Source organism: Scardinius erythrophthalmus (assembly GCF_964197995.2).
Source record: "Scardinius erythrophthalmus genome assembly, chromosome: 10".
In the NCBI taxonomy this organism is placed as follows: domain Eukaryota; kingdom Metazoa; phylum Chordata; class Actinopteri; order Cypriniformes; family Leuciscidae; genus Scardinius; species Scardinius erythrophthalmus.
In genome coordinates this window covers 32891972-32904660 of record NC_138230.1, presented here as the reverse complement: position 1 = coordinate 32904660, position 12689 = coordinate 32891972, and the positions used below count along the sequence as shown (strand labels likewise).

Sequence of the window (12689 nt, the reverse complement as noted above, 5' to 3'; positions counted from 1 at the left end):
TGTCAGCTCCAGCTCCACTGCGTGACGCTACCGCTGCAAACAACACGCCTGCGCGGCTGCGCCGTTAAATGACGCTCATTCACCGAATATGTAGCGCTTTTTTGTCAAATTATCGGGTAAATATATATTTATAGGCATGGCAAACATTTAAGCGCTTATATATTCTGGTTTATAAGAGCAAAACGGGTCATTCTCAAGGCCACGGATGGAACCGGGGCAGCAGCGTGAGAACCCCCCCGGATCCGGGGAGCCTGAGTCAGGGGAGTGGAGAGAGGAGAGCGCCGGGGTGGTGGCTGAGAAGAGGGACGACACCCTGAAAAACAGAAGCGGGGACGGAGGAAACGAGGAAGTTACGAGCAAAACCGAGAACACTGAGGTGGTGGAGAAAGATAAGAATGAGTTTGATGAAGATGAGGGGCAGTATGAGGAAGAACTGGACCCCAGGATTCAGGTATTAAGATTTGGACCCATAATAAACTTGATATTGTGACAGGTGCATTGAACTATGACACAATATTCACAATTTGGTTCAATGAATGGTTTATAATGGCAAATTTTTTTAAAATAATTAGTTTGTCTGTGATTATGGTGGCTTTGTATAAATTCATATACTTTTCTCTCTTAATGCATTAATATGAATTGAATGTCAGCTATCTCCCCTCCCTGTTTTCCATTTGTCAGGAGGAGCTGGAACACTTGAATCAGGCCAGTGATGAGATCAACAGACTGGAACTACAGCTGGACGTGAGTAATATGTGTGACACTACTACTGTGTCTCAAAATCTTTTGAGGTGCCAGTAACACTTTATTTTAATGTGTCCTTGTTACACATATTGCATCTATTTACTATAGTAATAACTATAAATTAGGCATAATTACATGCAACTAACCCTAAACCAAAACCTAATCCTACCCTGTCCCTATAGTTAGTAGTTAATATTACTCAGTACTTAAATGTATAATTACACTGTAACAGGGACACATTAAAATAAAGTGTAACCGAGGTGCCTGCTTTGACAATAGGTGTGTCTCAATTTGCGCACTTACTCTATGCCATTTTTAAGTAAATAGCGTGAGTAGTGTTTTTTCACACAAAAAATTCCATAAAGAAAAAGTGCACCTGGATAAATACCAAATACCTGGATAAAGCACCCCCAAAAAAAAAAAAAACAGTCAATAGGGCCTTATCAACTGTTTGATTACAGACAATCTTCGAAATATATTATTTTGTGTTCAGCAGAAGAAAGATATTCAGGTTTGGAACAACTTAAGGGTGAGTAAATGATTACAGGATTTTCATTTTTGGGTGACCTGTCCCTTTAATTAACCGAAAAACGGAAGTGTGCAATGTTGGACACTTCATGCTCTCAACTGTCGCAGCTTTACTTACATGGAGGAGGGGGTGGGGGGAGGGAGGGTTATCAGACTCTAATGTCAAAATAACCTTTTAACATTTATACACTAGATGGTAGAGGGCATGCATAGCAACAGCGTATAGTGCGTAATTTGGGACACAACTAATATCTTCATTCAAAATGCACATTTGATGCCCTGAAATGAGAGAGCCTGAAAGAACTCTTCAATTTCGAGTGGTATAATGTCTTGCAATCATGTCCTGATCACTTCATACTTGTTCTATACCTCTATTTTGTGAAGCCAAAATGTAAAGTTTGTAGTCTTTTTTTAGGGGGTGATAAGGACAATATAGATATACTATAGACCTTGTGTAGCCCCGACCCTTTTCAGCGTTGCACTCATTTTCTTTTGTCTTCCGGTCTGCATTTTCACAGTGATCTTGCAGATTTATGAATGAATGGTTCATTTTAAAATCTTCCCAGTCTACTGACATTTGTTAAGACATCTGCTCTAAACATTACAATCCGCATGAGAACTTTAGTTAACTTTACAGTAAGTACATCCACTTCACCAGCTAATTACTCCTCAACAGCGATGCCATAGAGATAGAGTGACCGCAAAAATGGAAGTTCAAAGACAATATTCTAAAGATGGCTGCGCGCGTGTTTCTCTGGTGCATAAGGTCTATACATAATGTCAAAATGCAATAGTACAATAGTGAAATAATACAAATGAACCCTTAGTGTATATGACACAATATTTGACAGAATATATACTCAAAATTAAAATAAATAAAAAGGGACAAAAAGTCCCAGTCTTGGCTTGTGTACCCATTACTTTTTGTCTCTCTCCTTCACTGTGTAATCTAATAAAGGTGAAAGAAGAAAGAAAACTCAGCCTTGATATGGAAAGTGTTTTCTCATCTCTTTTAAAATGCATTTTGGTATCCTATTCCTAACTAAGAATTTTGTTGAATTTATTATTTCCGTTCGATACTGTTTTTTCTACTGTCTGTGTGAGCCATGTTTGGGTTGCAAATCATCCCCACCAGTAGAGAACCACTAAACTGGAGTATTAATATGTATTGTTTACATGTTTTACTCACCGTGCCAAATTAAGCATTGTTTTTCCCACTCTTTCTCATTATCTTTGTCTAACGCTCGTTTAGGAAGCGAGATCCAGCTACAGGAGGATCCTTACGGACTCGGCACGCAAACTTAACGCTCAGGGCTCTCAGCTGGGAGCCTGCATTGAAAAAGCCAGACCTTACTATGAAGCCCGTAGACTTGCTAAAGAGGTGTGTTTGTGTGTATGTGTGTAAGAGAGCAGGAGAACATAATATTGCGTGTTTGTGCTTCATATCTTATCAGATGAGGTCAAGATGTTTTTGTAGTTTGCCGATTCATTTCCATTCTCTCATTATTGCAAAAAAATCCTCCCACTGAACCAGAAGACATTTGTCAGTGCAGTGGTCATTATGGCGAAAGAGTTGGTGTGTTAATGTGATTAACCCTGATAACACAAGATGTGATTTGCACATCACTTTTCATTAGCGTTTTTGCAGCCAATTTTGAATATGTAATTGAGCTGATGAAAATCGTTTAGCTGTGGCTAGAGAGTAATTGAAAACAATTGAACCAGCAGCACTGAATTGAAACTTTGACTTGGCCATCAGCCCGTCTCATGAAAAACTGTAAATAAGTTTGAGTGTGTGGATGAGTAGACAAGCCTAATATAAATGTAGCGTTTGATAAAGGAACAGTCACAATATTCGACTAGTTTATCTATCATCTCTTTCCTTTTCTTTCTTTTATCTTAAATATATAAACTAAAAGAAATAACTAAAACAAATATGTGGAAAAGCAATTATTTTCAACCTTCCCCTGACCCTCTTTCTGAAATTCTACATTTTTAAAGGGCAGCTCCTTTTAGCTTTTAGCTGTCAGTAAACGGCCACTGTTATGATATGTGTTTTGTATTTAAAATACTTAAAAAAAAACTTTTTATTTTTTTAGATTTATAATGTTAATAACTGTGAAAACATGTCATCACAGTCTGTGAAAAGAAGTTTTAAATTTTTTTTTCTTTTCTTTTACCTAAAATATTTTAATAAATCTTAAAGGAGAACTCCGGTCAATTTTAACATTGAGCTCATTTTTTTGTACATTTGGAGTGCTGTCAATACAGAGAACAACGACAAAAATCGGTGTTGCCTACACCGAGTTATTCTATTTTTAAAATTTCCACCCTGTTGACTTCAATGGGGCAAGTACTAAACCTGCTTTTAGGCTCTTAACATCCTTGATGTGTCATTACAGGTGCACAGAAAATGTGAGTGATTCCTTCTGAGTGAACACGAGTGAATCTGACTGCAGTAGATGTAAAAGATATGTATAAAAATGATGTTATTTAAGCCAGCGCAAATACCTGTTTACATCCTGTTTTTCGGTTGAAGTCCTAAGTAGTCGATTGCCGAGTTCACGCGCATAGGTTTAGTTACCTATGATCACGCGCGTGAACTCGGCAATCGACTACTTAGGACTTCAACCGAAAAACAGGATGTAAACAGGTATTTGCGCTGGCTTAAATAACATCATTTTTATACATATCTTTTACATCTACTGCAGTCAGATCCACTCGTCAACAGGGTGCAAATTTTAAAAATAGAATAACTCGGTGTAGGCAACACCGATTTTTGTCGTTGTTCTCTGTATTGACAGCACTCCAAATGTACAATAAAATGAGCTCAATGTTAAAATTGACCGGAGTTCTCCTTTAATCAATGAATATTGTGCAAAATAATGGCTACATTCACACAGCAGCAGATTTCAGTTGTCAATTCTATTTAAAATTTTAAGTAGGGTTAAATTTACACTCACATTTCCGTTGATGATATTCATGGCTATCTCAACAATAAAAAAAGGTTTTGACTTCAGTTATTCATTCATACAGACATTATTCAATTCCCTCCACTTCAAGAGTCTGCTAGTAAACTTGGTTGTCAATGTGTGAACGTAGCCAAAGTCGGATATCATCCTTGGCAAGGATGCCATATTTCCAGCAAGTTATCCCAATGAAATATGGCCTGCCATTCTCAGTTCCTGACTTTTATTGATTGGCTTGGATGTTCTGATCTGTGCACAGCAATTTTCACTGACAGCAAGCCAGGCTTTTTGAGCTAAACGGTTTTCAGATCCAGCCTTGTGTGCGGGATGATTGGATGTCAGCTTTTCCAACCTCAAATCCTATTGGCCATTTCACCCACTTTATTTAAAATGAATGGTTATGGTTTGTGGTTTGTGAAGTGTTATACAGTTGACTTCGCTCTGGTGTTTTCTTTTATTATATAACAAATAATATTGCCGTAGAATTGTAGTATACTTCCATACTAATGCCACATCCTTTAGCTAGTGTTTTATTACGTAAATATAACCTGATATAAAGTTTGGAAAGATTTGCAGTCCCCATTCACTTTATGGCTCTCTGTAAGGTCAGCATCCCGTCCTCTGATTGGCTGCATGTTTACAGAGCTGAGTGATTGATTGCTGTATGTGAAATATGATGGATGACCTTACCCTCAGGCTCAACAGGAGACTCAGAAGGCGGCGCTAAGGTACGAGAGGGCTGTCTCAATGCACACGGCTGCCAGAGAGATGGTTTATGTGGCTGAGCAAGGTTTATTGGCTGACAGAAACACATTGGACCCTACCTGGCAGGAGATGCTAAACCACGCCACAGCCAAGGTACGACACAGTGACTCAGCATTGCTATTTGATAATTACAGCAATAGGCGGTGGCATAAATTTACTCAAAAACACAAGTGCTCTTATGTTTACAACAGGTCATAATTGCTAAAATCAATCCCTCATACTAGTCACAATTATAGATTTTGCTTTGTTAAATCTTAATGTTTCATATTTAAATGTGCACAGCTGGTTAGTGTGGATTGTAATAGCAGCATGGCTTTGATGGTCACAGTGGGGACAATCAATAACGCTGATGAATGCACACCTACACTTAAAGATCAAGGTTACACATCTTCATTTACGTTTTATTCTAGCACTGCCAGTAAAATAGAGCAGCATTTTTCCGATGTTAAATCATCCCAGAGTTTTTGTTTCTAGTTGGGTTGTCACCAAAATTTCAGCAATCGATACCAATGCCAGGGAAATTTCAAGATTCTTGAAAATATTCTATGCTTTTGAACACAGTCCTTTATTATAACACATTGCCTCAGGTTTTTCAATTAATCATTTAAGTGAACTGTCAGTAATAAAATAAAGAACACAAACAAACTACATGCATTAGAACAAATACAAACAATAGAACAAAGTTACAAATGATGTAAACACATAGTATGGTTTATTTGAATCATTTAAGTGAAGAGTCAGTAGTAAAATAAAGTACAGAAATGAATTACAAAAATAAAGTGCTTCAGTTGTTCAAATTAATCATTCAAGTTAATAGTCAGTAATAACAGAAGTAAAGAAAATAGATCAATTATATACAATGGAAATAAAAACAATAGAAGTTGCAAATTAAGTAAACCCTGATTTAGGTTTATGAATTAATCATTAAAGTAAACAGTCAGCAATAAAATCAAGGGCGAATGACAAGGAATAGAATAATATGCAAATGATGTAAACAGTGCATTCATTTTTCAAAAGAATCATTTAACTAAACAGTCAGTAATAAAAAAGGACAAAGAAACAAATTGTCTTTGTAATCTTTCACTTTTAGTGCTTACTCTGAAATGACTTTTCCCACGATGTCACTTAGGCTAAATAGTTATTCAAGGATTATTTTAGCAAACCGGCCCGGCTCCATTCTGGTTGTAATGACCACTTTTAACAATCAATTCAATGTCTTATTTTGAAATACGTCACATTAAAGGAATAAAATGGGTTGTTCAGGTAATTCATGTTTGTTTTAAGTAAACTTTGGCAGTTTTCAATTTACCATTAAAGTAAACGGTAATAAAATATAGAATTAAGAAACAAATAACCTATAATAGAAGAAATAATAAAAAACGATTGATATTGTTACATTTTCTTTAGCTGTTAAGATCAACTTGGTACTGATTATTGACAGTGGTGATCTGATATTGAATCTTTGTCAAATATTTGTATGAATGATACAAAAAGATATGAGTATATATTTGATTTAATGTCTTTCATGTGTGAATCCAGATTCAGAACAAGGTATCACATTTGACATGTTGCTGTTTTCAGGTGAACGAGGCAGAGGAGGAGCGTTTGAGGAGCGAGAGGGAGCACCAGCGTGTCACTCAGCTTTGTCAGGAAGCAGAAGCACGTGTGCAGACTTTGCAGAAGGCTCTTAAGAGGGTCATTATCAAGTCCAAGCCTTATTTTGAGCTCAAGGCTCAGTTCAACCACATCTTAGAGGTATGCATCAGAGACTGGCCTCCGCTATAAAGGTATTCAAGGTCTGCTGGCCATATTGATTTAAAAAAATGAAATCCTCTATGAAATGCAAACTAGGGATGGGTGCAAAGAATAGAAACTTCTCTTACAGCATACAAACTAATCATTTTAGTTTTAATATTTTATTATAGATTCAAATAAGTAGTATAATTTTTTTTAGAATATCAGCCATTTAGTTATCATATAGTTTGGGTGTCCAAACTTAGTCCTGGAGTACCACTGTCTGTCCTGCATTGTTTATCTCCAACTTGCCTCAACACATCTCCTTAAAGTTTTTAGTATGCCTAGTAAGACCTTGATTTGCTGGAATCAAGTATGTTTAATTGGGCTTGGAGCTGAAATCTGCAGGACAGTGGGCCTCCAGGAGCAGGATTGGACACCTGTGGCTTATATCAACCTGAATTTCAATATTAGTGCATCCCTAAATAATATTAAAAAAAAATGTCTGATGGATGATCATCTGTTTATTCAGTCATTATAATGCCATTGATATATTTGGTGCAAATACATGTAAATTTTTTAGTTTTTAATCCAATATGCTATGATTATCCCCACTCATTAACAGGAGCACAAGTCCAAAGTCGTTCAGCTGGAGGAACGGGTGGCGAAGGTGAAGACCCGGTATTCTGTCGCCCTTCGCAACCTTGAGCAAATCAGCGAGCAGATCCATGCGCAAAGGGGACGCATTCGAGCCGCCAGAGAGCGCAACAGGGTTCGTGGGGGGCGGAGCTCTCCAGTCGGGGCGGAGTCTGAGGGTATAATTCAGTCAGGGGCATATGCAGGGGTGGTGGCCAATCCTTTAATGGATAATGACTGGGCCGATCAAGAGAAAACCAGGCAGTGGGTGGAGAAACACAGGGAGGCGGGGTGGGGCCATAGAGAGAGAGTGGAGAGGGCGGGGTCAGACTCCATGTCAGTCATAAGCCTGCAAACCATCGCCTCCGACCTGGAGAAGTTCGATTCTGTGGAGCACTTGGGCGACCTGAGTGATGTCGGAAGTATAATAGGTGAGGAGAAAGAAGCAGAGAGCGAGAGAGGATTTAGGCCTGAAGACAGAATAGTTGCGAGAGAGGTGGCAAACCTTTCTGGACAGGATGCAGATAAAGGTGCCTCAGGGACAGACAGACATCAGAGAGAGCGGGAGAGCTTTGTGAAGCAGCACCACAGAAGTGTTAGTTTGTGAGGAAACATGAAATTAGAGTTGTCTGTTACTCCACCTCAATCCTGGCGGGCTAAAGCTTGCCTGCAGGCTTCCAGACTAGACTCTCAACTGACTACAAATGAATCAGACCGAAAACACTCTGTATTTTTAAAGGTGAAGTGTGTAATTTCACTGCTACTAGTGGCACAAATAGAACTGAAAAAACAGACTATTTTTAAACAGGTTTCCCCGAAACACTCACCCATCTGCTATTGGTTACATAAACAGATGGTCCCACCCCTTAACTTATGCCATTGGCTGAGCCGATGTTTCGGTGTCGGGCTGGTTGGGATGATCTAAGAGGTGATGATCTAAAAGAGTTTGCACTTTTCAAGGAAATCAATATACAAATGGTTTCATTATAGTTGCCCATTAGGTTGAGATAGGAGGATGCACACTTCATCTTTAAAGGGTTAGTTCTCTTTCGTTCATCTTCGTAACACAAATGAAGATATTTTGGTAACACTTTACTTGAGGCCTTTATGTCTACTATAAAAAGTATTTTTTAATGCATTAATTATGCCTGGAAATGCTCCTTATAATGCATTTTATGATCTCACTTTTAATCGTTAATGTTGCCAATATTTTTAATGAAATCTGCAAGATTTCTGTCTGACCACTGACAGCCCACGCAAATACCACTTTGACACTTCAAGTTAATAAATTGATAGAAAAACGAATCCATACGAATTGAGCGGTTTAGTCAAAATATTCTAAAGAGACACAATTGATTTATTTGATGTACACATGTGAGAACCAATGAGGTTTATTCTCGTGTGTTACGCAGCACGTTTGAGCTTCCACAAGAACCAATGAGGTTTGTTCTTACGCATCGCTCGTACAGTTGAGCTTCTGTGTATGTTCGCTTATCAATGTTTATATGTGAAAAAAAATTCAGTCTGTTTATCATATAGGGCCCTATCATACACTCGGCGTGATGCAAGTGCTTTTTGCTAGTTTCAGCCCCGACCAAGTTATCATTTTCACGTCCTGTGCCACGTTGTTTAAATAACTGAAACAAACTGTGCCATTGACCAACTGAAACCTAGTCTAAAGTCAATGGCGCAATATATATCTATTTTGTTATTTAAAGAGCGCGTTAGTATTGTGTGCCTGTAGGCGGGTCCACGCACGTACACTTTGTCCCGTAGATGGTCTCCTCGCGCGAGATTCATATGGATTAGTTTTAGGATGTCTTTATTAACTTTTCGAAGCAATAAATTGGTAGTTGCGTGGACTGTCAACGGATGAACAGAAATCTCTCAGATTTCATTTAAAATATCTTAATTTGTGTTTTAAAGATGAACGAAAGATGAATTAATCAGGACAGTTTTTTTCATTTTTGGGTGAACCAACCTTAACTGCGCAAACTATGGAAGCCAATTTCCACCCGAGAGTAAAAAGTAAATAAAATGGTTGGATCAAAATAAGAAATCAAGTTACAATTGTGAGATATGAAGTCACATTGTGAAATGTAAACTTGCATTTTGAGGTTTCAAATCCCGTCGTAAGATATAAATTCTAATTTACGTGTAAATTAATTTTGCGTGTAAAATGGACTTTCCCGAAAACTATCCTCCGGATTTACAAGCGCATTGTAAACCTCAGATTTGATGGTTAAATATGTGTATTTGAAAGAATTTCAGTCATTTGTAAATAGGGTGTACGATCATTTACGATTAGCATAATCCTTGCCCATGAAATACAACATACAGAAATGTTAATGGGTTCTTTGACCTTTTTTTCTCAGGCTTGGCTCTAGTATATTGCATAAATGCAAAATAGACTAATTGGCCATATGCTTAAAAATGATTCAATAAAAGTGTTCATCTTGCAGACAAATAATACTGGTGGTCAGAATAATAGTAATCTATAATAAAAGGGTAAATGGACTACATGGCTGTTTTAAATCACTTTTGTTTATCAATGAAACTTATTGGTCAAATAATTAATTTTGCTATCAGAAATTCCTAAACGCAATTTGTTTAGGGATTTCAAATAATATAATTTTTGACATAATTCAGAAAATTTACGTTGGAGCGCTTTTATGAGCTTCTTACTGTTGATGTTTCATGAATGAGGGCCATTGTTTGATACAAAGTTGCAAATTTAGATCTAAAATTGCAATTAATAGAATCAAATTCACTATTGCAAGTTTCACAATTTTTTCAAAAGAAACAAACCTGCCATTTTTTTAATGGAAAGGTGGAAACAGGCTTCCATAACTAACAACCGCATGGTTCAAATGAGAGGAAATCTCCCCTAGGGGTGGTGACTAAGATTCAGAAATCATTATAATAAATTCATTTTCGGACATAAGAGATGGAGTAATCGAGAGGAACGAGAGTAATAGCCTAATACACTTACATTGATTGATGTGGCATTATTGTAACACTGCACTATAGCAGAAGGGGTTCAGATGTTCTCTGCAAATTAATGAATAACAATAAGGAGGGGTTGAGGTGGTATTTTGTCAGTCTGCAGGGATTTATAGTTCTCATGCTCTGATCCCGTCTTCTCAGTTACTGTTTCACTGTCGGTCAGGGGTCAGGGGACGGGAAAAAAAAAAAAGACAAAAGACACTTCACTCAAAGAGAGGGATAAAGACAAAATGATCAAACTCACTTCTCTGTCTGTTACCACAGAAAAGAGAAATGCTCTTACAATAGAGGTCTATGGGTACTGCTGTACACTTCCCTGAGAGGCTTCCATTGTTACTTTACGCACATTTCAGTTTAGGTGACTGAAAGCCAAGTCAAAAGTATTTTCTGTGATTATAGATAATATGACACTGATGCTGTTGATAGATCTTCACTTGTATGTAACCTGGATTTTTCCTTTATTAATATTGTATTTGTTTCTCATCTCTGTCTTTCTCAGCAGGTGTAGATATTTGGAATATTGTTTTCATTTGGTTGTCAGTTGGTATTATTTTGCGCAACAATTTGTGATTTCCGAGTACTGTTTTTATTGATTTTGTTCTTTTTGAGAGATATTAGATTTTCTGTCAGTCCGGGAATTTAAGAGGGTCTTAGCAGAAAGACAAGAACAGAACATGTTTACAAGTGTGCCAGTCCTGCTGGAATTTTGCAAGAAAAGTCGAGTAAATAAAACAACAGTGGAATGACTGAATGATGTGAACCTGATGACTTAACTGTTTTGCAGATGTACACTTTAAAAATCATGTAATATGCTAGCTGTTTGAACAAAGCGTGCTGTGGACAGTACAGTATTGTTTGCAAGTTTACATCCTACTCTATTCTCTTCCGAATTTTTTGTTGTTTTGAATTTTTTTAAATGTAGTTGTTGATTTTTTTTGTCCACAAACCCTGTAAATCCATCCTTCCCCCATCATAACCTCTTGTGTACAGATTCCTCACCTCTCCTCATAGTAAATAGACGATGCTCTGTAGAGTTAATCCGGTACACTGCTGTCTCTCTCCATTCATAAGGTCACATGAACTCTATGTATATACAAGCTGATGTATGATGAATACAAATAATCTTTACGTGACTGATAACTTATTCTGTAAATGTTAATTTATTGCACAGTTAGAAATATTAAAACTTGAATTTAACAACTATGCTCTTTTTCTCATTTAATTTCACTTTAAACAGAATGAACAAGTTGATTGTTAATTGTATGGGTAATCGGTACGTTGTAGGGATGCACGATATATGTTCATTTTTAATGTTATCGTTATCAGCCTCATAAGAATATTTGGCCAATATATTAAAGCTGATAAGTAATGGATTATTTCCTTCAGCTGAGACACTTCAGATGCGGACTGTTCGCCATGATGCTTTTGAATGGCTTGAAATATGATTGGAATCTCTTAGAAAAAGGAAGATACAGTTAAGTGCAACGCATAAGTCTGTCATATAGACTTCATCAAATTATAATGAGAACATTATAATTGTGTGCTTGGGACATGGCTTTTTATGGTAAGACTTTTAGTTTTGTAATCAAGCTCAAAAAATTATATAAAAATTTGGATTTAGATTTATCAGCCAATAAATTGGTTATCGGCTTTCAAATATAAAGATTTATTGTTATCGGTTATTGTTACTAGTTGTAATTTTGTATTTTACACTGTGACAATTTAATTACATCTTTTAATTGTGACTTTATAAAACAGCTTTTCTATTTCGTGTAATAGTGAATTTGTCTCCCAGTTGTGACTTTATATCGTGAAATTTTAACTGTTTCTTTGTTTCTCAACACTTGTGACTTTAAGTGTCAAAATCTGACAATTGCAACTTTATTTCTGTAACAGTGCCTCAAAAAGTCAGACAATATAGTCTGATCTATATGCAGGTAAAATGGTGTTTAAAGGATTAGTTCACTTTTAAAAAAACTTTTGCTGATAATTTACTTAACCCCATGTCATCCAAGATTTCCAAGTCTTTCTTTCTTCAGTCGAAAAGAAATTAAGGTTTTTGATGAAAACATTTCTCCATATAATGGACTTCAATGGGCCCCAAACGGTTCAAGGTCCAAATGACAGTTTCAGTGCAGCTTCAAAGGGCTTTAAACGATACCAGACTATGAATATGGGTCTTATCTAGCGAAACGATCGGTCATTCCAAAAATAACTAAAAAAGTTTGTGACGTCACGTAATATGCAATTACGTTGAAAAGGTCACGCTTTTCGGTCCTGACGAAATTTTTCTTTTATGCTTTTTAA

The 12689-nt window shown here is 36.8% G+C and overlaps 1 protein-coding gene across 2 annotated transcripts; it reads left to right on the top strand.

Moving 5' to 3' along the window:
- The first annotated feature begins 16 nt into the window (after positions 1-16).
- Positions 17-11578, top strand: sh3bp5lb (SH3-binding domain protein 5-like, b). 2 transcript variants are annotated; one of them, XM_081376985.1, is made up of 6 exons: positions 17-451; positions 682-744; positions 2525-2653; positions 4938-5099; positions 6588-6761; positions 7366-11578. In XM_081376985.1, the coding sequence occupies exons 1-6, from the start codon at positions 206-208 to the stop codon at positions 7981-7983; spliced, it is 1392 nt and encodes a 463-aa protein (XP_081233111.1). In that variant the 5' UTR covers positions 17-205; the 3' UTR covers positions 7984-11578. The 2 variants fall into 2 exon arrangements, with proteins under 2 accessions (XP_081233111.1, XP_081233112.1); XM_081376986.1 differs by lacking the exon at positions 2525-2653.
- The last annotated feature ends 1111 nt before the right edge of the window (positions 11579-12689 follow it).